This window comes from Hyperolius riggenbachi, chromosome 1 (assembly GCF_040937935.1).
Source record: "Hyperolius riggenbachi isolate aHypRig1 chromosome 1, aHypRig1.pri, whole genome shotgun sequence".
NCBI classification, from domain to species: Eukaryota; Metazoa; Chordata; class Amphibia; order Anura; family Hyperoliidae; genus Hyperolius; species Hyperolius riggenbachi.
The window spans coordinates 485,214,545-485,242,351 of record NC_090646.1 but is presented as its reverse complement, the minus strand read 5'-3'; the positions used below and the strand labels follow the sequence as shown (position 1 = coordinate 485,242,351).

Below are 27,807 nucleotides of genomic sequence, written 5' to 3'. Positions count from 1 at the left end.
GTCATTGCAACCTTTTCACTGCAGCTTTGTGACTGCGCATTTTTATACCAGCAGTCAGTGCATACCTTCCACTGCACCTGTGTGACTGCACATTGTTATACCAGCAGTCCCTGCATACCTTCCACTGCACCTGTGTGACTGCATATTGTTATACCAGCAGTCCCTATATACCTTTCACTGCACCTGTGTGACTGCACATTGTTATACCAGCTGTCACTACAACCTTTTCACTGCACCTGTGTGATTGCACATTTTTATACCAGCAGTCACTGCATACCTTTCACTGCACCTGTGTGACTGCACATTGTTATACCAGCAGTCACTGCAACCTTTTCACGGCACCTGTGTGACTGCACATTTTCATACCAGCAGTCACTGCATACCTTTCACTGCACCTGTGTGACTGCACATTGTATTAGTCAAGTCAGTGCATACCTTTCACTTCATCCCCCCCATATGGACAAAACAACAGGCAGAGGCAGAGCCAGAGGCAGGCCACCCAGCAGGTCTGTTCAAGGTCGTGCTATCGTGATTTTGTGCGGCCCTCAACCAAAGTACAGTGTTCAAAAGAAGGCACGTGCCATCAATCCCCAATATTGTCAGGACGTAGTTGACTATTTAACACAGAACACCTCATCTTCCTCAGCATCCGCACGGAACCGTGACATATCTTCCTCCTCCTGCTCTGATTCTGGCACCCCACTTAACACTCAGTCGGCAGCCATCACCAAAGTGCCATCATCCCAGGGCTCAGCGGTGTGGAAGTTTTTTTGTGTGTCTGCCTCAGATGAGAGTGATGCCATCTGTACTCTCTGCCACTGAAAATTGAGCCATGAAAAGACCAAGATCCGCATCAGGGTTGCTCGTAAACTACACCAGTGCGAATATACGCATCGTAGTCCGCAACTACGCATCGTAGTTCATAGACGAAGTTTAAAAACATCGCGTACATATTTCCGCATAGTCGTAGTACCACCATTCGAAGCTTTGCCCACTACGCGTAGTTGACGTATGTATTGCAAAGTCAACTACGCGTGCGGTAACTGCGTCTATAGGGATCATTGCACATGCGCAGAAATATTATTGCCTTCTATACGTATACAATTGGAAGGTGGAATGTACGCATATATTAGTTCACCCATGTGCATATTTAGCGGATTATTGCGGAAATTTTTCCGCATAAGGGCATAAGCGTCTGCATACACTACGCTTCGCACTATGCAAACCTTCCATATTTTAACGCGTAGTCTACAAAATGCAAACGTAGCGAAGTTTCTGATTTCGTAGTTCCAGCGTAGCGAAGTTGGCCGACTACGACCATCCCTACCCCGCGTAGGGACAACTGCCTTATGAAGGTACATGATGAAAAAGCACACACTGCAATGGGATGACCACCTGAGGAAAAGCAGCACACAAAAGCAAAGCCACACACCGCAGTGGAAGATACCAGGCCGCAATTATTTCTCAAAAAAGGCGACACCCAAACTGTACCGTGATCATGTTGAAAGGCTAGTGGTGTCATCTCTGGCACACAGCGTTGGGTCAAGGGTCCATCTGACCACAAATGCCTGGTCTGCAAAGCAAGGTCAGGCCTGCCCAAAGACTAAGTCAGTCCCCACACACAGCATCTCTGCCTGCACGTCGTGTGACTGCCTGCCCCAAGACTAAGTCGGTCCCCACACAACATCTCTGCCTGCAGGCCGCTTGACTGCCTTCTCCGCCACCACCAACAGGGTCCTGCTACTAGCAGCGACCGCTATATTAATTTTTCTGGTGCGTGTACATGCCTGCCTAATTTTTCTGGCTGCACTGCGGCTGCAACAACAAAACAAAAGGCATGTACATGTGTCAATTCCCCTTCATGATCATTACCTTGCCACGGTAAAGGGGTTTGTGTATCACAATGAAGCAATGACCGGATATATGAGTGTGTTGGGGGGCACACCTGACCCAAGATAATAAGGTCGTTGCTTCATTGTGGACAGACCAAATTCGATCAGCTGGACACTCAGTCACTGTTGTTCTGTCATTGAGCTACCTCAGCCCGACCATATGGGCTTGAAAACCGCCATCACCTGCACTCTCGACATGGTGCCCACCAGTCCAGCATGGTCATCACTACACATACAGCTGTTTGCGGTGCGTTACACAGTGAGTTTGGTCTGTCAGTGTGAAGCAAGCAGTACACTTATTACACTTCCTGATTGATGTATACGCACGCAAGATGTTTTAAAGCACTTTATGCCTCCAATTTAGCAATGCAATGGGATTTCTGCCCTTAAAACCCTGCTGTGCGTCAAATCCGTAATTTTCCCCGGGACGTTTGGCATGTATCTCACTCCACCATGCCCCCCTCTAGGTGTTAGACCCTTTGAAACATCTTTTTGATCACTTTTGTGGCCAGAAGTAGTGTTTGTAGTTTTGAAAGTTCGACAGCCCATTGAAGTCTGTTGGGGTTCGCGAAGTTCACGTTCGAGGTTCACAAAGCAGGAAGCAGAAACAGAAAGACAGTGGGAAGGTATATCAATGCTTTATTATCTTTTAACATTGCTGTATCAAGAAGTGTAGCTGGACAGCATTCAGCAACAGAAGGTCAAACGTTTTATACAAAAATCTGCACACGTTCATTACCATGGTCCAGACGCGTATCTGGAGGGATGCAGGCATGACACGTGCCCCAGGCGACCTCCCTCTTCAATCATCAGGGGGGCGTAGTGCTGCTGACAGCATTCCTGAGTCTAAGGGAGTAACAATCATCCAGCAGTCTGCCCGTCTCAGCCTTTGTCTTATATCTACATTACAAGCTATTGAGAGGTGAGTTCCGAAGTTTTCCCTCACTCCCTACCATGTCTCAGTCCCCCGAGATAGCAGCAGATGCTCCTGGTCTGGAGGTTACAAGATCTCACATCCATTCAGCTCTGTCATTCACACATTCCTTAGCCTTATCTCAGTGTGCTGTTTACTTACTTTTATTTATGACACTCTCTGCACTTTAACCATTACGCTGCTGGCATTTCTGACTGTGGCCAGATTTAACAACATCTCTCTTGTACAGTGTATCTCAGTTGTTAAAATGCATTATATTTCTAGCTCAGTACCTATCTACTGATATTTAATAGGTTGTCAGCCTTTTATTATGTTATAATTGTCACTGCAAATGTGTCATTGCTTTCATTCATATGAGAGTGGTGGCTGCCATATTTATTTCCTTTTAAACAATACTAGTTGCATGGAAATCCTGCTGATCTTTCTGGTCACCTGAAACAAGCATGCAGCTAATCTTGTCAGATGTGTGATAGACATTTGATCTGCATGCTTGTTCAGGGTCTATGGCTTAGGCAGGGATCACACTTGTTTTTCAGTTTTCAACTCATCTTTTTCTGCGCACATTTTCTACACACCAAGTGTGTTTCTATGCAGAAAATGTGTGCTTTTTTCACAACAGTTAATGTAATTGATACAGAAAACTGACAAAATGAGCAGAATTATCATGCAGAATGTCAGGTTTTTTTTCTGTGCAAGAAAAACACATTAAGTGTGAACTACCCACTTGATTAACATGAGTTTTCAGTTCTTCTGTGCAGAAAACACATATGAAAACAGTCAAGTATGTTCCCTGCCTTAAAGAGACTCCGTAACAAAAATTGCATCCTGTTTTTTATCATCCTACAAGTTCCAAAAGCTATTCTAATGTGTTCTGGCTTACTGCAGCACTTTGTACTATCACAGTCTCTGTAATAAATCAATGTATCTTTCCCTTGTCAGACTTGTCAGCCTGTGTCTGGAAGGCTGCCAAGTTCTTCAGTGTTGTGGTTCTGCTTTGCACTCCCCCCTCAGGGGGGAAAGAAACACACAAATGATCTCTTGAGATTCAAAAGGAAGGCTGTATACAGCCTGCTTGTGTATGGATGTATTTTCTATGTATGGACATACTGTACATCAACCTACTTCCTGTTTTGGTGGCCATTTTGTTTGTTTATAAACAAACTTTTTAAAACAGTTTTTAACCACTTTTAATGCAGCGGGGAGCGGTGATATTGTGACAGAGGGGAATAGGAGATGTCCCCTAACACACTGGTATGTTTACTTTTGTGCGATTTTAACAATACAGATTCTCTTTAAAGTATTAGAGGCAGAGGATCAGAAGGATATCCTAATTTATTTCATAGTGACTGTTACATTCTGGTATTTGTGTGCGTGTGTGTTCTGAATGCATGATGGGGTTACCCTGTCCAAAAAGGTTAGACAGGATGCTTTTGATTGTAGGTGTGTGTGTGTGTGTGTGGGGGGGGGGGGGTTGGGGGGTGCAATTTTAGTATTTGCCATGGGCGCTGTCTTGCCTAGATACGCAACTGCCATGGTCAAGGGAACATCGGGAAATCTCTAGACAAAGCAAGTATCTTCATTCTATGAGAAACTAGCAATATTTTGCCAATATCCCTGCAAAATATGTCAGAGAATAAATAATGTGTGTTTTAAGTAGAAAATAAATTCATTTAAAAAGACACTTAGGGCAGTGGCTATAAAGTCATCCATCTACAATGCGATAGTGAATCAATCCAACAAACAACAATTATTCCCTGATCAGTAATCAGTAGTGCTGTAGCTTTTGTTTTTACCGCCTTTACATTTCCACAGAAATCTGTTTGGAGATCAATAAACCCAACGTCACCACTAGCTTGCTACCATGTGATACAACACCCCCTTATATGTAATAAATCAAAAATACAGGTAGTCCCCTATTTACAAATGAGTCGATTTACAATTTTCCATACAAAAAAAAAGTGTCTCCTTGCACCAAATATACATTACTGTTTTATTACATATTCTTGTTGTTACATATTACGGTATTGTATAAATTGTAGAGATGGGTCGAACCTCCGGTTTTAGGTTCGTGAACCTCGAACGAGAACTTCGCGAACCGCAACAGACTTCAATGGGCTGTCGAACTTTCAAAACTACAAACACTAATTCTGGCCACAAAAGTGATCAAAAAGATGTTTCAAGGGGTCTAACACCTAGAGGGGGGCATGGTGGAGTGAGATACATGCCAAACATCCCGGGGAAAATTACGGATTTGACGCACAGCAGGGTTTTAAGGGCAGAAATCCCATTGCATTGCTAAAATGGAGGCATAAAGTGCTTTAAAACATCTTGCATGTGTATACATCAATCAGGGAGTGTAATTAGAGTACTGCTTCACACTGACAGACCAAACTCACTGTGTAACGCACCGCAAACAGCTGTATGTGTAGTGATGACCATGCTGGACTGGTGCGCACCATGTCGAGAGTGCAGGCGATGGCGGTTTTCAAGCCCATATGGTCGGGCTGAGGTAGCTCAATGACAGAACAACAGTGACTGAGTGTCCAGCTGATCGAATTTGGTCTGTCCACAATGAAGCAACGACCTTATTATCTTGGGTCAGGTGTGCCCCCCAACACACTCATATATCCGGTCATTGCTTCATTGTGATACACAAACCCCTTTACCGTGGCAAGGTAATGATCATGAAGGGGAATTGACACATGTACGTGCCTTTTGTTTTGTTGTTGCAGCCGCAGTGCAGCCAGAAAAATTAGGCAGGCATGTACACGCACCAGAAAAATTAATATAGCGGCCGCTGCTAGTAGCAGGACCCTGTTGGTGGTGGCGGAGAAGGCAGTCAAGCGGCCTGCAGGCAGAGATGTTGTGTGGGGACCGACTTAGTCTTGGGGCAGGCAGTCACACGACGTGCAGGCAGAGATGCTGTGTGTGGGGACTGACTTAGTCTTTGGGCAGGCCTGACCTTGCTTTGCAGACCAGGCATCTGTGGTCAGATGGACCCTTGACCCAACGCTGTGTGCCAGAGATGACACCACTAGCCTTTCAACATGATCACGGTACAGTTTGGGTGTCGCCTTTTTTGAGAAATAATTGCGGCCTGGTATCTTCCACTGCGGTGTGTGGCTTTGCTTTTGTGTGCTGCTTTTCCTCAGGTGGTCATCCCATTGCAGTGTGTGCTTTTTCATCATGTACCTTCGTAAGGCAGTTGTCCCTACGCGGGTTAGGGATAGTCGTAGTCGGCCAACTTCGCTACGCTGGAACTACGCGTAGTTCTACGCAATTACGCTTCGCAGAATATGGTTTCGAAATCAGAAACTTTGCTACGTTTGCATTTTGTAGACTACGCGTTAAAATACGGAAGCTTTGCATAGTGCGAAGCGTAGTGTATGCAGACGCTTATGCCCTTATGCGGAAAAATTTCCGCAATAATCCGCTAAATATGCACATGGGTGAACTAATATATGCGTACTTTCCACCTTCCAATTGTATAGGTATAGAAGGCAATAATATTTCTGCGCATGTGCAATGATCCCTATAGACGCAGTTACCGCACGCGTAGTTGACTTTGCAATACATACGTCAACTACGCGTAGTGGGCGAAGCTTCAAATGGCGGTACTACGACTATGCGGAAATATGTACGCGATGTTTTTAAACTTTTTCTATGAACTACGATGCGTAGTTGCGGACTACGACGCGTATATTCGCACTGGTGTAGTTTACGAGCAACCCTGATGCGTATCTTGGTCTTTTTTATGGCTCAATTTTCAGTGGCAGAGAGTACAGATGGCATCACTCTCATCTGAGGCAGACACACAAAAAAACTTCCACACCGCTGAGCCCTGGGATGATGGCACTTTGGTGATGGCTGCCGACTGAGTGTTAAGTGGGGAGCCAGAATCAGAGCAGGAGGAGGAAGATATGTCACGGTTCCGTGCGAAAGCTGAGGAAGATGAGGTGTTCTGTGTTAAATAGTCAACTACGTCCTGACAATATTGGGGATTGATGGCACGTGCCTTCTTTTGAACACTGTACTTTGGTTAAGGGCCGCACAAAATCACGACAGCACGACCTTGAACAGACCTGCTGGGTGGCCTGCCTCTGGCTCTGCCTCTGCCTGTTGTTTTGTCCATATGGGGGGGATGAAGTGAAAGGTATGCACTGACTTGACTAATACAATGTGCAGTCACACAGGTGCAGTGAAAGGTATGCAGGGACTGCTGGTATAACAATGTGCAGTCACACAGGTGCAGTGGAAGGTATGCACTGACTGCTGGTATAAAAATGTGCAGTCACAAAGCTGCAGTGAAAAGGTTGCAATGACTGCTGGTATAACAATGTGCAGTCGCACAAGTGCAGTGGAAATGGATGCACTGGCTGCTGGTATATAAAACAGCGTGCCGTCACACAGATGCAGTGAAAGGTATGCAGTGACTGGTATATAAAACAGCGTGCGGTCACACAGATGTAGTGAGCTCAAAAGAGCTGTTTTGGGGTGCTTTTCATCAACAAATATCAGCAAAGAGCAAGCTAACAGGCCTCCTAACTATCGCTTTCCCTATCTGTCCAAAGTCTCTCCCTTCTCTCACTAATACAGCAGCACACAGAGTGAGAAAATTACCAACGCTGATGCCTTATATAAGGAAAGGGGGGGGCGCTCCAGGAGGGAGTCTAGCCTGATTGGCTGCCATGTGTCTGCTGACTGTGATGTAGATGGTCAAAGTTTAGCCCAATGATGTAGTATAGGGGAGGGTCGAACTTGCATAAAGTTTGCGTTATGACACTAACGCAAACTCATGTTGTTCGCGCAAACAAGTTTGCGTTCAAATCGTTTGGGCTATCTCTAATTAACTGCTGTAAGTAGTTTAAAACCAATTAAAGCTATATTGAAAATGCCCCAAAACATAGTTTATACTATATGTCCAAATGCGAAAGTAAATCATTTATCCAAATTGCTTACTTGACTCAACTTACTAACAAGTTCAATTTACAAACTCCCGGAATGTCACCTGTTTGTAAGCAGTACTTACAAAGCCTGTAGTACCTTTGCCAATCAAATATCAGTAAATTTTAGCACAACTGATTAAGTATGGTCCAAATTTTAATTGTTTTTTTGTTGGATACTATGGGGTTGTTGCAATAAACTGTAGTAATATTGCTTGGGCCAGACAGCGCACATATTACATTTGGTGGGACGGCAGCCGGGGGTTCTGTCACATTTGTCGCATGTCCCTATATCGCAATATTGCACGCTGTTACTGCCATGCACCCAATTGGCCAGATGTTTCCCTGCATGTGCGATTGAATCATCAAACAATAATTAGCAAATTGGATGGTTCACCGAGACCAATATCATAAGCAATAGTAAATAAACCATTCTCCCTCACTCTCTTACACATGCGCACACACACCCACACCACATCAGACACACACCACACACACACACACACACACACCACACAGACACACCACACACACACGCCACACACACACGCCACCACATGTCTTTCAGACAGTACATGTGATCATCAGTGAATCTGTTGTTTTAACATTTTTAAGCAAATACTGAAACCTATAGCTATGCTGCTTACAGAATGCTGCATAGTTGCAAATAGGCAAGATAAATCATTTACAGGAAGAAAAATTAGCAGCAAGATGACCGACGAAAAGCTAGCCATCAGGTATCTGTTGGCCTGTCAAATCACAGGAAGTTTTTCAGTCTTTTTCTAGTCAAAGTTGTGTTCTGATCCAGGGGCGGGTCTGCTCCTGGGTTTGCACTGTGGATTGGCAGTCTAATTTTGTATTGTAGCCTTTATTTTGGAAGTGGTGATGTTGGGTTTATTGATCTCCAAACAGATCTCTGTGGAAATGTAAAGGCGGTAAAAACAAAAGCTACAGCACTACTGATTACTGATCAGGGAATAATTGTTGTTTGTTGCATTGATTCACTATCGCATTGTAGATGGATGACTTTATAGCCACTGCCCTAAGTGTCTTTTTAAATGAATTTATTTTCTACTTAAAACACACATTATTTATTCTCTGACATATTTTGCAGGGATATTGGCCAAATATTGCTAGTTTTTCATAGCATGAAGATACTTGCTTTGTCTAGAGATTTCCCGATGTTCCCTTGACCATGGTAATGAACGTGTGCAGATTTTTGTATAAAACGTTTGACCTTCTGTTGCTGAATGCTGTCCAGCTACACTCCTTGATACAGCAATGTTAAAAGATAATAAAGCATTGATATACCTTCCCACTGTCTTTCTGTTCCTGCTTCCAAAATAAAGGCTACAATACAAAATTAGACAGTTTTATTAGCTAAGATGATCAGGACATTGGGCTTATGGACGATTTGTTCCATAGGCGCTGATGCAAGTATTGGTTATTAGGTGCCCAGAGCAGAAATTTGGGCACAAGATAATCATTGTTTTTGTTTTGTTTTTTTTACTTTTTTTATCGTTTTGAACATTAGAACGTTATGCTTGTTGACATTTTTAATATTTTGTATTTACAAAGTATTGATTTTGTTTAAATTAACATTTTGAACATTATAAGGTTAGGAAGGAGGGTTTAGTGTCAGGCATCAAGAAGGGAAGTTTTAGGGTTAGGCGTTAGAGATGTCGTGAACCTCCGATTTTCGGTTTGCGAACCCTGTACGCGAACTGCCGCGGATGGTTCGGTTCGCACGAACTTCCACGAACCGCAATAGACTTAAATGGGGAGGCGAACTTTGAAAACTAGAAATATTTATGCTGGCCAGAAAATTGATGGAAAAGATGTTTCAAGGTGTCTAACACCTGAGATCTTTCAGTGACTACAAGAGGAGACTTTTTTTTTCCAAAATACCTTATAGTTTTTGAGAAAATCATTTAAAAATAACTCCTTCTGACCGTGGGAAAATTAAACGCTTGCCGTCTTTAGCAGTTAATAGCAAAACCCCTTCAAAAGCTAATAACACCAAACTTGCAGGAAATCTTAAGAAGAACAGTGGGAACAAGAGGAAACGTTTTTTTTTTTCAAAAAGACCTTATAGTTTTTGAGAAAATCAATTATAAAGTTTCAATGTAAATTCTCCTTCTGACCGTGGGAAAATATACCTCCGCCGACTTTAACGGTTAATAGTAAAGCCCCTTTAAAAGCTAGCAACACCAAAATCACTGGGAATGTTAAGAAGAACAGTGGGAACAAGAGAAATTTTTTTTTTCAAAAAAAGACCTTATAGTTTTTGAGAAAATCGATGTTAAAGTTAAAAAAAAAAAGTCGATTAATTAAAATAGAACCTATTCATTAAAAAGATCCAGCTCATTCATGAGCCGTTAGTATAGCAGAGAATGCATCCTCGGCAGGACATGAAGCTGCTGGCTCCTGCTGCTGTCTCTCCCCACCTGTCTGCACCTGTGCAGGCAGGCAGGTGGGGAGAGACAGCGGGAGCTAACAGCAATGCGTAGGAAAGGAGGCATTCTCTGCAAAGTGGGTGGGGGGCTTCGGAGATCTTCAATCAACTTAATAGAAGAGATGGCATGGGAATTTTTTTTTAAAGGTACAGGTAAGTATTTCTGGTTAATTAAGAAAATTAAAGGACTTTTTTCATGGTTGTGTTTTTATTTCATTTAACCCTTTGTGGAAATGGGTAAGGGGAACTTTGTACCCCTATACTCATTTCTCCTGGGAGGAGGTGGGCATCTGGGGTCCCCTTCTTAAAGGGGACTCCCAGATGCCACCATGAACCCCCCCCCCAGGAAGTCGTCGCCCCCACCTCCTCCTGGGGCTCCGGAGGTGGGGAAGAGCCCCTTGTCCATGGATTGGACAAGGGGTCTGGGGGGGGGGAGGGAATAGGCTTCGCTGCCCCTTCCCCCTTCCGGAGCAACCCATACCATGGATAGCTCAGGGTGCGAAGCCCCAGTCGGCCGGGGCTCCGCATTCTGGCTATCCCAGCCTGCATGGGGGACAAGGGGTTACAGAGGCTCGGGAGGGGCGACCCCACATCATTTTTTTTTCAGATTTCCCACACTCACCACATAAATATATATATATATATATATATATATATATATATATATATTTTTTTTTTTTTTTTTTTCTTAAAGGACTTACGAGACCACAAGTGTGAAAAACGTTAAATACCATTTCTTAATCCAGATCCATGGAGGATGCACCCTGCGCCCTCCCGTTCATTCCGCCATGGCTCAGGACTGGGTCACAAAAACCTGTTTATTTTGGCAATGTTAATGGTGGCGATTCTGACGTACATAAATCGCAGCCATGGCCGTTAGCAACGTCTGAATCTCACGACATTTCTTATGCAGGTAGAAGGCATATTGTTATACTTTTACTCCAAAGTTGGGTTCCCTACATCTCTGCAAACCAGAGTTACAGGGGTGCAAAAGTGGTAAAATCCCCCATAGGCTTTCACTCGGCCTTCTATTTAACTTTCCAAAATCTCACACCATTTCAAAGGGCAATGGCTCAGCAGTGGCAAATTTTCTAGCATTGTAGGAACTCTTAGGGGGATCATGACTGGTGAGTTTCGGGCTCCTAGGCCAAAGAGGTCATAGCCTAGGGTCATAAAAACCTGTGTATTTGGGCAATGTCAATGGTGGAGATTCTGACGAACATAAATCACAGCCATGGCCGTTAGCAATGTCTGAATCTCACGACATGTCTCATGCAGGTAGAAGGCATATTGTTATACTTTTTATTCCTAAGTTGGGTTCCCTACATCTCTGCAAACCAGAGTTACAGGGGTGCAAAATTGGTAAAATCCCCCATAGGCTTTCATTGGGCCTCCTATTTAACTTTCCAAAATCTCACACCATTTCAAAGGGCAATGGCTCAGCAGTGGCAAATTTTCTAGCATTGTAGGAACTCTTAGGGGGATCATGACTGGTGAGTTTCGTGCCCCTAGGCCTAAGAGGTCATAGCCTAGGGTCACAAAAACCTGTGTATTTGGGCAATGTCAATGGTGGAGATTCTGACGAACATAAATTGCAGCCATTGCCTTTAGCAACGTCTGAAACTCACGACATGTCTCATGCAGGTAGAAGGCATATTGTTATACTTTTACTCCAAAGTTGGGTTCCCTAGATCTCTGCAAACCAGAGTTACAGGGGTACAAAAATGGTAAAATCCACCATAGGCTTTCATTGGGCTCCCTATTTCACTTTCCAAAATCTCAAATCTTTTCAAAGGGCAATGGCTCAGCAGTGGCAAAACTCACCAGTCATGATCCCCCTAAGAGTCCCTACAATGCTAGAAAGTTTGCCACTGCTGAGCCATTGCCCTTTGAAATGGGGTGAGATTTTGGAAGGTAATATAGGAAACCCAATGAAAGCCTATGGGGGATTTTACCACTTTTTTGTGACCCTAAGCTATGACCTCTTTGGCCTAGGGGCCCGAAACTCACCAGTCATGATCCCCCTAAGAGTCCCTACAATGCTAGAAAATTTGCCACTGCTGAGCCATTGCCCATTGAACAGATTTGAGATTTTTAAAAGTGAAATAGGGAGCCCAATGAAAGCCTATGGGGGATTTTACCACTTTTGCACCCCTGTAACTCCGGTTTGCAGAGATGTAGGGAACCCAACTTTGGAGTAAAAGTATAACAATATGCCTTCTACCTGCATGAGACATGTCGTGAGATTTAGACGTTGCTAACGGCCATGGCTGTGATTCATGTTCGTCAGAATCTCCACCATTGACATTGCCCAAATAAACAGGTTTTTGTGACCCTAGGCTATGACCTCTTAGGCCTAGGGGCCCGAAATTCACCAGTCATGATCCCCTTAAGAGTCCCTACAATGCTAGAAAATTTGCCACTGCTGAGCCATTGCCCTTTGAAAAGATTTGAGATTTTTGAAAGTGCAATAGGGAGCCCAATGAAAGCCTAAGGGGCATTTTACCACTTTTGCACCCCTGTAACTGTGGTTTGCAGAGATGTAGGGAACCCAACTTTGGAGTAAAAGTATAACAATATGCCTTCTACCTGCATGAGGCATGTCGTGAGATTTAGACGTTGCTAACGGCCATGGCTGCGATTTATGTTCGTCAGAATCTCCACCATTGACATTGCCCAAATAAACAGGTTTTTGTGACCCTAGGCTATGACCTCTTTGGCCTAGGGGCCCGAAACTCACCAGTCATGATCCCCTAGGAGTTCCTACAATGCTAGAAAATTTGCCACTGCTGAGCCATTGCCCTTTAAAATGGTGTGAGATTTTGGAAAGTTAAATAGGAGGCCCAATCAAAGCCTTTGGGGGATTTAACCACTTTTGCACCCCTGTAACTCTGGTTTGCAGTGATGTAGGGAACCCAACTTTGGAGTAAAAGTATAACAATATGCCTTCTACCTGCATGAGACATGTCGTGAGATTCAGACATTGCTAACGGCCATGGCTGCGATTTATGTTCATCAGAATCTCCACCATTGACATTGCCCAAATACACAGGTTTTTGTGACCCTAGGCTATGACCTCTTTGGCCTAGGGGCCCGAAACTCACCAGTCATGATCCCCCTAAGAGTTCCTACAATGCTAGAAAATATGCCACTGCTGAGCCATTGCCCTTTGAAATGGTGTGAGATTTTGGAAAGTTAAATAGGAGGCCCAATGAAAGCCTATGGGAGATTTTACCACTTTTGCACCCCTGTAACTCTGGATTGCAGAGATGTAGGGAACCCAACTTTGGAGTAAAAGTATAACAATATGCCTTCTACCTGCATGAGACATGTCGTGAGATTCAGATGTTGCTAACGGCCAAGGCTGTTATTTATGTTCATCAGAATCTCCACCATTGACAGTGCCCAAATAAACAGGTTTTTGTGTCCCTAGGCCAGTGATCTGCAAGCTTGGCTCACCAGCTGTTAAGGAACTACAAGTCCCACAATGCATTTGCCTTTATGAATCAGGACTGTGGCTGTCAGAATCCTGCAATGCATTGTGGGACTTGTAGTTCCTTAACAGCTGGAGAGCCAAGTTTGCAGATCACTGCCCTAGACTATGACCTTCTTGGCCTAAGGGCCCGAAACACACCAGTCATGATTCCCCCTAAGAGTCCCTACAATGCTAGAAAATTTGCCACTGCTGAGCCATCGCCCTTTTAAAAGATTTAAGATTTTTGAAAGTGAAATAGGGAGCCTAATGGAAGCCTATGGCAGAATTCAGCACTTTTGCACCCCTATGATTCTGGTTGGTTATCATCACCCGCCGACTTTAGCAGTATATAGCAAAGGCCCCTTACATCCTAGCAACACCAAATTTGCAGGATATGTTAAAAAGATAGCAGGAAACAATATTTAACGGACTTCCAAGGCCAAAAATGTGAAAAAAGTTAAATACCTTTTCATAATCCAGATCCATGGAGGACACCATCCGCGTCCTCCCGTTCATTCCCCCATGGCTCCCGCAGTAATACCGACCCTGGTCGGGTCCCAACCCCTCCAAACGCGTCGGGTTCTCATTCCCCCCTCAATATGGCCGCCACAGATTGCCGCTGCTGTGCAGTCCGCATAGGCGCGATTACGGCTGCGGAGCTCTAGGACCTCCTCCCACCGCGTCATCAATATGCGTGCATACATCGGACACATCGGGAGGAGGTCCTAGAGCTGCACAGCTGCAATCGCGTCTATGCGGACTGCACAGCCGCAGCAATCTGTGGGGGCCATATTGGGGGGGGAGGAATGAGAACCCAACCCGTTCAGAGGGGTCGGGACTCGACCGAGACCGTTATTAGTGCGGGAGCCATGGCGGAATGAACGGGAGGGTGCGGATGGCGTCCTCATTGGATCTGGATTATGAAAAGGTATTTAACTTTTTTTCACATTTGTAGCCTCGGAAGTCCTTTAAAAAAATATTTTTTACTATTATTTTTATGTGCTGTGTGTGGGAAATCTGAAAAAAAAAAATGGCGTGGGGTCCTACCTCCCGAGCCTTTGTAACCCCTTGTCCCCTATGCAGGCTGGGAAAGCCAGAATGCGGAGCCCCGGCCAACTGGGGCTTCGCACCCTGAGCTATACCAGCCCGTATGGTCCATGATATGTAGGGGCTCCGCGAGGGGAAGGGCGGCCAAGCCTTCCCCTCCCCCTCCCCCCCCCCGAGCCCTTGTCCAATCCATGGACAAAGGGCTCTTTACCACCTCCGGTGCCCCAGGAGGAGGTGGGGCGACGACTCCCTGAGGGGGGGGTTCATGGTGGCATCTGGGAGTCCCCTTTAAGAAGGGGACCCCAGATGCCCACCCCCCTCCCAGGAGAAATGAGTATAGGGGTACACAGTACCCCTTACCCATTTCCACAAAGGGTTAAATAAAATAAAAGCACAACCACGAGAAAAGTATTTTATTATTCTAAATTAACCACAAATACTTACCTGTACCTTTAAAAAAAATTCCCACGCCAATATCCACGGTAAACGATCCAACGAACAATGTATCCTCTTATGTTGCAATCTTCAATTAAGTTGATTGAAGATCTCCGACGCTTCCCACATAGCAGAGAATGTGTCCTTTCGGATGCATAGCTACCGGCTCCTGCTGTCTCTCCCCACCTCCTCACCTGTCACCCTCACCTAGCCTGGCAACCGGTGCGCCCATGGGTGCACCGGGTGCCAGGCTAGGTGAAGGTGACAGGTGCAGACAGGTGGGGAGAGACAGCAGCGGAGCCGGCAGCTTCACGTCCTGCTCAGGACGCATTCTCTGCTATACTAACAGTTCATGAATCATCCAGTTCTTTTTAATGAATCGGCTCATTTTACTTTGAAACTTTAAAATTGATTTTCTCAAAAAGTATAAGGTCTTTATGAAAAAAAAATGTCCTCTTGTTCCCACTATTCCACTTAACATTCCCAACAATTTTGGTGTTTTTACTATGTAAGGGGACTTTGCTATTAACCACTAAAGTCAGCGGCCATTAACCACCCTGGCGTTCTATTAAGATCGCCAGGGCGGCTGCGGGAGGGTTTTTTTTAAATTAAAAAAAAACTATTTCATGCAGCCAACTGAAAGTTGGCTGCATGAAAGCCCACTAGAGGGCGCTCCGGAGGTGTTCTTCCGATCGCCTCCGGCGCCCAGAATAAACAAGGAAGGCCGCAATGAGCGGCCTTCCTTGTTTTGCTTACATCGTCGCCATAGCGACGAGCGGAGTGACATCATGGACGTCAGCCGACGTCCTGACGTCAGCCGCCTCCGATCCAGCCCTTAGCGCTGGCCGGAACTTTTTGTTACGGCTACGCTTGGCTCAGGCGGCTGGGGGGACCCTCTTTCGCCGCTGCTCGCGGCGGATCGCCGCAGAGCGGCGGCGATCAGGCAGCACACGCGGCTGGCAAAGTGCCGGCTGCGTGTGCTGCTCTTTATTTGAAGAAAATCGGCCCAGCAGGGCCTGAGCGGCAGCCTCCGGCGGTGATGGACGAGCTGAGCTCGTCCATACCGCCCGGCTGGTTAAAGTCTATGGGCGAACCGAACTATGAAAAAAGGTTCACAGTTCTCTGCGAAGGCGAACCACCCGAAGTTCGCCTGGAACCGTCCGCCGGCGAACCATCGGGACATCTCTATTAGGCATCAGGAAGGGGGGTTTTAGGGGTAGGCATCAGGAAGGGGGGTTTTAGGGTTAGGCATCAGGAAGGGGGGTTTTAGGGTTAGGCATCAGGAAGGGGGGTTTTAAGGTTAGGTGTTGGAGGGAGGGATTTTGAGTGAGAGTAGGGTTAGGTTCAGTTGTAGTAAAATATTGTTAATATATACAGATATTTTATTAGGACAATTTACACTATTTACATTTTAAAAACGAAGAATATCTGTAGATATTAACGATAATTTTATTAATGAAAACAGGCATCCATTTTTCCTTATGCCTCTATTTCATGCATGGAATTTGATTTAAACATTAAATCAAATGAAAATCTATGATAAAAACGAGGGCACTTTCTATTCATTTGTGCTTGAAATTCAATAAACTCAATAAGGAAAGGCCATCCCTTTTTGAAAGAAGAGTAAGAGGTGGGGGTGAGCCAAGCGTGATCGGCGATCGCACAGACTTAAGCAGTACAAGGCTAGAAGTGGTGGCGGTCCAATCAATATTTGAGCAGATTTGCGCTGAATTTTACTTGGCAATAAAGGGTGGAAAATGGTAATCCAGGTGAGCAATCAGTGATTGGGAAATATCAATAATTTACATGATTGATTGAAAATTGAGTACTGTATGTGGGCCTTTAGCTGTATACCAGCTTATCAAATTTGATCTCAGGGTGCTGAGAGATTTAGCAGGAAAGCGCCGCACTTAGTCCTCGGCTACCAACAGAAAGATAAAGTCATCCTGAAGTGGATTTTTGTGCTTATAACTGATGGCAACATTGAAAACTATACAGTCTTAGCTCTGCATCAGCAGTGCACTGGCTACTGTCCCTATCAGGGTTCTTCCAAGCCCTAATAGGTACCCAAATATGGAAATGGGTGTCCTGATAGGGAAGAAAGGCCATATCCTTTCCTAGTTCATGGCCATGTCCCATCACATGACCCCTTTCATGTTCCCATCCCCTTCCACAGAGGTCATATGCCCCTTTGCTTATTGATTGGATCATTCACTGACATGCACCACTTCAGAGGCCAAGCAGCAGCCACATGGGGTTGGGAGGAAAGGCCAGCAAGCTGGATCTATAGTCATATTCTTATTTGAATTCAGGAACCGGTTGGCGCTCTGCTGAACACCATGATTGACAGGAGGCAGTGCTGCTTAGGTGATAAGGCAGCATACTACGTATCATTTACAGTAATCCACTACTAGCATCCTTTAATGAATTGAAAGTTATATTTCACTGAATGTCACCAATGCAGAATGAAATAGATTAAAGTTCATTCATAACACATTTTTATATAACAAACAAAGAGAACACATGACAATGAGATGCATTTATTAGTGATACATGTTTTACAGCAATATGCACAGCAATCCCTGAAGAGTTAGATATTGCATTGCAGTGTAGTGAGCTGCGTAATAAAAGTAGCCATTACAACGCACCGTAATGTACCACTGTGAATGAGGCCTATGTTACGGCATTGAAAACTAGTGAGGTAAATTACTGACTTGTGAGGTAAATACTTCATAAATGTCAATTCACAAAGAATAGAGCAAACGGTCAAGCAGAACAACAGATTTTATCAAACATTTTGTGAAATATCATTTCACTAAAGCAGATACAGCATGGAAAACTGAAACTAGCAACTAGTGAGGTAAATTACTGACTTGTGAGGTTAATACCTCATAAATGTCGTTTCACAAAAAATTAGAGCATGCGGTAAAACAAGTGAGAAGTTCGGTATTTTATCTCCAGCCTGGAGCTATTGGTAACGAACAAACAGCCATTCGGAAAGTTATAGAAGGGAGGAAACAGTAGAGAAAAGGTAAAAACGAATTAAATTATTCCGGAAAATAAGAAAGTAAATAATAAAAATATATATCCCTAATTCTACAATATTATTATGTAGTAATTCAAAATCCTCTATAATAAAAGCTCTGTGTCCGTGCGTAGCTGGGTCTGTGCTTTTTGCTACTGCGCATGTGTGCAGCACGGACCCAGACAGCAGTTGGGACTGAAGGGCGGAGCCAGTGAGCTGGGAGCGCACGGGTGCGGCCGGTGCGCGCGCAAAGTTAACAAAAAACAGACCCAGACCTAGAGCCCGTTTTTAAATGGGCTTGGGTCTACTAGTCCTACCTAATAAAAGCTAAGTGTCGCTGCGTCCAGCAGTTTTGTCCCTGTGTCCCAGGATTTTTGTTATTGCGCATGTGCGCAGTAACGGACAGCTGGGACCAGGGAGCTGGACGAGCGAGCGAGGTGGGCATGTGCGGGCGAGCGAGGTGGGCGGGTGCGGACAAGCGAGCGAGGTGGGCGAGCGAGGTGGGCGGGTACGGGCGCGCGCCTGCGTCGGGCGCGTGCTCGACGCGAGGCAGTCGCGTATGCAGCATGCGCGCGCATGCGCACTGGCGGCAGCGTCCTCAGACCTAGAGCCCTGGGTCAACTAGTGGTTAATAAGATGCTAATGGTTTTGAGCTTATACAAATTTTATGCTAATTTTATGCACCTTGGACTTGCACTTTACTTGTCGTTTTCCCTGCACTGCAATCATTCATTAAATACCAAATTAAATACCGCTTAAAGAGACACTAAAGAAAAAAAATATTTATGATATAATGAATTGGTTGTGTAGTACAGATAATTACTAGAACATTAGTACCAAAGAAAATATTCTCATAATTTTATTTTCCGTTATATAGTTTTTTTTATAACATTGCTTAATCCTCTAATATTTGCAGTTTACACACTACTCAGCATTTTAAATGATTTTACAGAGCAGGCTTGTGAACCTTTGAACTGTACCCTGAAGGAAAAAAAAAACAATACGTTGACAGACACTTGAGATAATAAGCTTCAGAAGACAGAGCTCTCTGCGACTTTGAAAGTCGTGGAGCTCAATGGCTCTTTTGCATAGATAACAACTGGAATTTCTTAACTCTTTCTGTACTGGAAACAATATTAGACTTATGTCTCTGTTCCTAATGTTTTATTTCTTAGCTGTACTACACATACAAATCATTATATCATATTTTTTTTTTCGCTTCAGTGTCTCTTTAAGTCCTTTAACCTTTTAGCAGCTAAATAAAGCTGGCCAATTTTTTTCCTGCCACTTGGGAAGTGTGCCTTCCCCAGCCTGGCAGGGTATGAAGAGTGGGCAGCAGGGAACTTTTATAGGTACCTGTTCAGGCGGCTGGATCGGCTTCTTCTTTCTTCACCACGGCAGCAATTTAACCCTGACATGTCTTCTGATTGGGGTTCAGGAGACCGTGTCAGAGTTACACCGCCACCCAGTAGTGGAAGAGGCGTGATGGAAGAGTACAGGGTGGTACTGTAACCCTGACACAGTCTCCTGGATCTCGATCACATGTCATAACATGTGATCCAATGTGATCGGGGCCCAGAAGACCTGTCAGAGTTCAGAGGCGCGAGTGGTGGAAGAGAAGAAGCTCTCTGGAACAGGTAACTATAACTACTCCCTGCCGCCCGCAGATTTGCCGGCACAGAATTGGAATTAATTTAGAATGCAGAGCAGTTTCAAATAAAAAATTTCTTTTGAAGCTGCTTATGGATTAAAATTCTAAATTAAATACCTCATGAGGTAAAAATCTTACTGACATGTCATGCAGTTTTTTGGTAAATTACCAAACCATTAAATTACCACATGTGTGAAAATCTGAGTGAATTCGGAAAAAAGTCTAAAACACCAAAATGTGGTATTTTACTGACCCTCTTTAAAAGGGTATAAATATGATTTTTAATTATTTTGTCTTACATATGAATCTTATTCAGGTGATGCTCCTTAATAAAAAGAGAGGATGAATGGAAGAGGTGATCTACTATTAACAAGAAGTCTGCCGACATGATGAATTTACCAACTATTGGTGAGACCTGGCTATACATTCCGTGACATTTTGTCATAGTTGTGGTGATCATAAAGATAAAAAAATCACTAGAAAACTATTATTAATAAAAACTCTATTGCATTTTAAACAGTGGCGGTGCCAGGGGGAGCTTTGGGTGCTGAAGCACCCCCTAAAATTGTCCAAGCACCCCCCCAGCGTGAACTGACTTTTGCCGTCTAATAGAGTCAGTTCACTGGCAGCCCGCAGCGGCAGAGCAGGGCTACAGGGCTACAGTAAAATGGCGTCCGAAGCCCTGCTCTGGAGACTTCGAATCTGCAGTGCAGCGCTTCAGGCACCATTTTCCCGTAGCCCTGCTCTCAGCGTGGGAGTTTTCGTGGCTGGCTGTCAGAGGATTGTGGGAGCTGCGCACCGGACGGAGGCTGGGACAGGAGGTCTTCTGCAGGTGTGTAAATGTTTTTTTAATTTATTTATTAGCAGGTGTATTTTCTGGTCAAGTCTGCCACATGATTGATGTGTTTTCTGGTCAAGTCTGCCACATGATTGAAGTGTTTTCTGGTCAAGTCTGCCACATGATTGTGTTTTCTGGTCAAGTCTGCCACATGATTGTGCTTTCTGGTCAAATCTGCCACATGATTGAAGTGTTTTATGGTCAAATCTGCCACATGATTGAAGTGTTTTCTGGTCAAATGTGCCACATGATTGAACGTATTTTCTGGTCAAGTCTGCCACATGATTGCATGTGTTTTCTGGTTAAATCTGCCACATGACTGCATGTATTTTCTGGTCAAATCTGCCGACATGATTGAACATATTTTCTGGTCAAATCTGCCACATGATTGAACGTGTTTTTTGGTCAAATCTGCCGACATGATTGAACGTGTTTTCTGGTCAAATCTGTCACATGATTGCATGTATTTTCTGGTCAAATCTGCCACATGATTGAACGTGTTTTTTGGTCAAATCTGCCGACATGATTGAACGTGTTTTCTGGTCAAATCTGCCACATGATTGAATGTATTTTCTGGTCAAATCTGCTGACATGATTGAACATATTTTCTGGTCAAATCTACCGACATTATTGAACGTATTTTCTGGTCAAATATGTCACATGATTGAACGTATTTTCTGGGGAAATCTGGTCACATTACGTGTATTTTCTTGAGAAAACCTGCACAATTATGTGAATTTTCTGGGGAAAGGGTCACCAAAACGTGGGCCCACTGTCTTTGCCTTGCACTTTTAAAGGGAACCTGAGGTGAGAATAATATTGAAGCTGCCATATTTATCTCCTTTTAAGCAATACCAGTTGCCTGGCTGCCGTGCTGGTCCTCTGCCTCTAATTCTTTCAACCATAGACCCTGAACAAGCATGCAGCAGGTCAGGGGTTTCTGACAATATTGTCAGAACTGACAAGATTAGCTGCATGCTTGTTTCTGTTGTAATTCAGTTCAATACGGCAGCTAAATAGATCAGCAGGGCTGCCAGGCAACTAGTATTGTTTAAAAGGAAATAAATATGGCAGCCTCCATATCACTCTCACAACACGTTCACTTTAAATTACAGTTAGCTCCGCCCTCATCCGTCATGGCCACGCCCATTTTTTCTGCAGCATCGCAGGTTATAGCTACAGCTACCCCAAGAAGTTGCGAGGAGAACGCCAGCGCATACCACTAAGGCTGCATATGAAATGACCACCAGCTCAGTGTGAAGCACCTAAATAGATTTTCTGCACACTTTGCATTCAATTCAGATGCAAAGCATATGCAAATCTGCTACTACTTATTATGCAAACAGGAAACTCAGGAGGAGGGGCTGGGAGCAGCTAACCTGACAGTTACATAGTTACAAAGTTAAAAAAAGGTGGGGGGAAAGGCTGCGCGTCCCTAAACACATGTTGCAATTGAATGGTTAATCGCACAGGCATACACCGCCTCTGTCAGACTGAAAAATGCATGCCCTGCATCCTAGACAAGTGCTAACATTTATTAAACTAGGAGGAACTTTAGCTTCCAATATGGTTTGCATGCACTAAGGCTGCATATGAAATGACCACCAGCTCAGTGTGAAGCACCTAAATAGATTTTCTGCACACTTTGCATTCAATTCAGATGCAAATCATATGCAAATCTGCTACTACTTATTTTGCAAACAGGAAACTCAGGAGGAGGGGCTGGGAGCAGCTAGACCTGACAGTTACCCCAAGAAGTTGTTCCAGCACCTGCATAGCACCCCCCAAAAAAATCCTGGAGCCTCCACTGATTTAAAATGATGTACAGCTGCAGCAGACCACAGGTTGCCAGCTTCTCATTGCTGTCTTTCTGCATCCTCCACAAGCTCCCTCCCCCACCTAGTTGATCAGGTCATGTGGCACAGCCGTGATGTGGTAAACATCATGTTAGATGGGGTCGGTTGAATTCTCTGCCACAGTTTCACCCATCTAGTGATTGACAGCCAATGGGCAGCTGTCAGAACGAGAGAAATAATTGGCTGTGAGTGCTGAAGACAAGAAGTTTGGAAAGGTGTTAATTATGTTTTGGTGTAGATGCTACACCAGCTATTAGCAAGCCGTGGTTAGGCGTAGATGGACAGGCTGTCAGCTACTAGGAAGCCATGGAAAGGCGTAGATGGACAGGCTGTCAGCTACTAGGAAACTGTGGTTAGGCGTAGGAGAACAGGCTGTCAGCTACTAGGAAGCCATGACTAGACATAGGTGGACAGGCTGTCAGCTACTAGGAAGATGTGGTTAGGCGTAGATGGACAGGCTGTCAGCTATTAGGAAGCCGTGGAAAGGCATAGATGGACAGGCTGTCAGCTACTAAGAAACTGTGGTTAGGCGTAGGTGGACAGGCTGTCAGTTACTAGGAAGCAATGGTTAGGTGTAGGTGGACAGGCTGTCAACTACTAGGAAGTCTTGGTTAGGCGTAGATGGACAGGCTGTCAGCTACTAGGAAGCCATGGCTAGGCATAGGTGGACAGGCTGTCAGCTACTAGGAAGCCGTGGCTAGGCGTAGGTGGACAGGCTGCCAGCTGCTAGGAAGCTGTGGTTAGGCGTAGATGGACAGGCTGTCAGCTCCTAAGAAGGCATGGTTAGGCGTAGATGGGCAGGCTGTCAGCTCCTAGAAAGGCATGGTTAGGTGTAGATGGTCAATCTGTCAGCTCCTAGGAAGGCATGGCTAGGTGTAGATGGTGTTGACCCCAAACCCACAAGCGATCCACCCCCACAATGGCTGATCGCATTGACTGCGCCACTCTCCCGCCCACCAGTATTATGTCATGCAAACACCGCTTCATTTTCCCTCCGCCTCCCGGCATAGCAACATAACGCATCATCAGCTACGTAGCTGGCATGTGTCTGTATAGGCCGGCCAATGATGTTGCCCAAGGGGGTCAGGTCCCCAATCCCCAACAGGCAACATAAGACAAGAGGTGTGTATGCACCTTAAGGAATATTGAATGCATGCACACTAGGCTGCGATTAGCAGCAATGGGCCAGCTTTGCGGGGGTCGCTGCTGCTGGCCGGAGGGAATCAGGACATTGTTGGCACAGGATGACTCCAGGGGCTGCAAGAAGCCCCAGATAAGTTAAAATCTTTTTTTTTTCTTACTTAAATATACCTTCAAGGAAGGGTCAATTAAGGGTTGGATAACTGAGGGGAAAGGCATGAAAAACAAATACACAAACAGTCCGGAGAGTGCAAACCACTGCACATCCCTGAAGAAAAGCGCATGTATGAAAGGGGTCAATCATTTTATTGTCTTCATTTACTGCTTGATGTTAAGAAAGGGTTAAGAAGATCACAAACAATGAGTTTAGCGCACACACATGTAGCCACAAGGGATGCCACCTGACCGGTATCTCACACCCACTCACACACATGCTCTCACACATTCACACTCTCTCCCCTCCACACAAGACCATTTCTCAGCTGTTCAGGCTTGCTGTTCTGTTGCTGGGAATATTTCATCAATGCTCCCATTGGCAGCAATTATTAATGGCTCTTCCTCTGACTAGCACGGTGCTGCTTAACACAAACTGCTTGCTAGAATAGAGCCGCTGAACTTCACACAACCTCTCGCAGAATGGTAGACTTATTGAGAAGTTATACACGTTGATTACTCAATGGTGCTAGCAGAATATTGCAGCATTAAGGAGCGTACTTCTGGGTCAGTGCAGGCAGAACAGGCCGTTCTTACCACAGCAGTGACACACAGAGGCTGCAAGCAGGAACTGCCGGCTTTCCAAATACAGTCCTCATTAAAGAGTGCTTGCAGTTCTTAGTATGTTTGTTTTTGAATAAACTATTGCCTTTAACATCCTTATTAATCACCCTCAATGGCAAACCTGATGATGTAAAGAAGGACAGCGAAATAATAAAAGTAAATATAATAGAATTCATTATATAAGGTAAATGCCGATTTTAATGCACTAATTGCCATATGACGTTATTCATTGCATGATGGCCCGGGGAACGGTCGCTTTTTACCGACAATGGTGGAGCGTGTGTGCAGAGCTTTAGCATTTAGAGCTGCATTGCTGTTTATTTGACAGGAATTTCACTTTGAATTCTAATGACTACATGTGTTCATTTAAAGCGGTTTAAAACCCTGACATAATATTCAACAAAAACATGTTTTCCTACTTTTTATATGCCATACGGTTATCATATTTGCATTTGTGCATAAGTATTATTATTCATTTAGAAATTATACGTTCCCAAAAGTACACTTTTTTGCTTTGTGAGTTGACTTTGCATTTTATTAATAACTGGTTTTATTCATTATGTATTAAATTCAGAAATGCTTTGAGTGTCTCTCTGTGTCCAGCTGCTTTTCCACAGTCAGAGATTGAGTCACATTCCTCACTTGATACACTTAAGTAAACACAAGATAACATAATCTACAACTTCGGATGCATCCACATTTCACTACACTGAACTTTCAAGCTCTATGTGTAACCCTTTGAATGCTGGTCTAGTAAAAAAAAAATGCTGGCTGTATATAATATGCTGTAAATAATTTTTTAGAGCAAAGAAGAAAAGCTGGGTTATATTTATCTTTAATACCCATTACTGACGGACTTAAAGTGATAGTTACGCAAAAACAAAGTGAATAGATGAACAGTTGTACCTTTCCTCCTACTCCTAATAATGACTTTTAGATATACTACAGTGTTATGTTATGTTTAAAAACTTAAAAAAAAAGCAGATTTATTGTTTTGTCTAAACTGAATGTAACAGTCTGCATCTGTGTCTCAGAGTGCTCAAATATTTGAACTATTGACCTTTTGTATCTATCCTCTTGTATCTATCCTCTCCTGGCAGAGAACTGGGCTTCCTGAAGCAACGTATTTTATGGCTGTATTTTCTTATCAGTAGTCTGACTGGGTCCTCACGGAAAAAAACCAAAAACCGTCAGTTGTATAGTAGAATATTAACTCTTTCAGGCAGAGAAAGAAGAAAATCATCACAGCATATTTATTTCTGTGCTATGCTTCCACCAGCCCCATGAGGTCCGTGGAGTCCCTTTCTGTAGTCCTCAGCCACTCCGTTCTGCTGCAATCTGGCCCGGTAACCGGGCCAGCAACGCCCTGCAGCGCATGCGTGGCCGGGTCGCGCGTCCCCCAGTAGTACTGTGCAGGCGCAGAAAGCTCCCGGGAGTGCAATGGGGGCAATGGTGCGGCACAGGCGCTGAAGGGGACGACTGGTTGGATTACCAGGCCAGATAGCGGCAGAACAGAGCGGCCGAGGAGGACGGCGACCTCATTGGGCTGGAGGAAGCCCCAGGTAAGTATAAATATGCCTATAACATTGATCTCTGGTACACTGAAGTGAGAAGAATAGGGAGGCTGCCATATTTATTTCCTTTTAAACAATACCAGTTGCCTGGCGGCCCTGTGGATCTATTTGGCTGCAGTAGTGTCTAAATCACACCAGAAACAAGCATGCATGCCAATCTTCTCAGATCTGATAATAATGTCAAAAACACCTGATCTGCTGCATGCTTGTTCAGGGTCTATGGCTGACAGTATTAGAGACAGAGGACCAGCAGGGCTGCCAGGCAACTGATATGGTTTAAAAGGAAATAACTATGGCAGCCTCCATATCTCGCTTCAGTTGTCATGAACAGGACTGTGCGCCAATTGTATGCCCATATGATGCTCTAAAGTAGAAAGGATTTTGGCAATAAAACAATGAATAGTTTTTATTAGCCAAGAAAGTTCCTAAAAAGTGCAGTAACAAATTATATCAGGTATGCCTGCTGTTCAAATTAAACATGGCAGCAGTTCTCTAGGTAACCATGAATGCAGTTTCTGAAGGTTCTCCTGAGTCTGGGGTCATTGTTGTGTTGCAGAATAGAGCTGGAGCAGACCACATGCCTCTCTGGTTATAATGCATGATGGATAAGAATCTGCCTGTACCTCTCAGCAATGAGGGTGTCATCAGTAATCGCCAGCTGCTGTTGTGTATATATACAGCCCCAATCCTAAGCTTGACAAGAAGTGCATCAAGCTTAATTCCCTTTAAAATTGGAAGACGAAGCTCAGAACTTGGAGAAACCGCAAGGACTCTGATACATCCATCTGGAGTCTGCGGAATATTTATCACAAGTGTTCTTTACGGAAGAGTAGCAGTCAAAACGCTTCTCCTCCAAGGTGAAGACAAAGTCAAATGAGTGATTTGTAAATGAAAACTGGGATGCAGGAAAATGATTGCAAGCATTGAAAGCTAAGAAGTCAAAGCAAACCAGAACTGACACATGACGTGATCAGATGAACATGGGTTCATTCGGTACTAGTTCTACTACGGACTTGTCTAGTGCCTTTTTGTTTATTTATTTCTTTTTGCAAGGTTTTAAAAAAAACTGTGTTTTTTATCTATGCAAACGAAACAGTTGAAGAGCATTTGAATGCAGTCTGGGATCTCCCGAAAAGTAGTTAGAGGCCAAAACACTTCTATTTGGCTAAGGAAACACTTTTGATAACAAACCAGGGCTGAAAAGTTAATTTTTTTTATGGTTTTGCAATTGAATTAAGTGGATTTTACATCAGACTGTCATAACTGATGTTTAGACTTCAGTCATAGAAAATTCAGCCCTTAAACTGAAAGTAACTTACCATTTTTACTACACATATGTCATGATCCGCTTAGCTGTCTGCACAGACAGACAGCTGTTTGACCATTCCTTAAGTCTGAGGGCTGCAGGTCTCTGGAAAAGAGACCTGTCTTTACTTTGCAAGTTTCAGACTTGCTCTGATACTGAGGAATTTGCATACACTTGTCATGCAAATTGCCTAGCTGCCTCCTTTGAAGGCTTGCAGTATAAATACCATGTTCTCCCAGGATCCTTTGCTGGTCATGATGGTTTGTTCCTGCTAACACCTGGAGTGTCAGCCTTTGCATACGGTTGCTAAAGATTGTCTTAGAGTATTCCTTGGGACTGCACTAGGCATTCCTTCTAGTGCAGTCAGGTTGTATTATTTGTATTGCCTTGTTCTGTTTCTCTGCCTCGATTGTCTTGTCGCCAGCGGTGGTCGACAGGAAATCATTCTGTCTATCTGGG

At 44.3% G+C, this 27,807-nt stretch overlaps 1 protein-coding gene across 12 annotated transcripts in view; it reads left to right on the top strand.

Annotated features, from left to right (window-relative positions):
- The window catches only part of LOC137522035 (uncharacterized), a 206,247-nt gene that overhangs the window by 81,414 nt on the left and 97,026 nt on the right, over nucleotides 1-27,807 (top strand). For 4 of the 12 annotated variants that reach the window (XM_068242090.1, XM_068242086.1, XM_068242080.1 and 1 more), the window contains one exon: nucleotides 20,174-20,265. The exons of the other annotated variants lie outside the window; for them this stretch is intronic. In XM_068242090.1, the coding sequence (XP_068098191.1) occupies nucleotides 20,244-20,265 (22 nt within the window). In that variant the 5' untranslated portion in view covers nucleotides 20,174-20,243. The remainder of the gene's footprint in view (nucleotides 1-20,173; nucleotides 20,266-27,807) is intronic. 12 annotated transcript variants of the gene reach the window in all.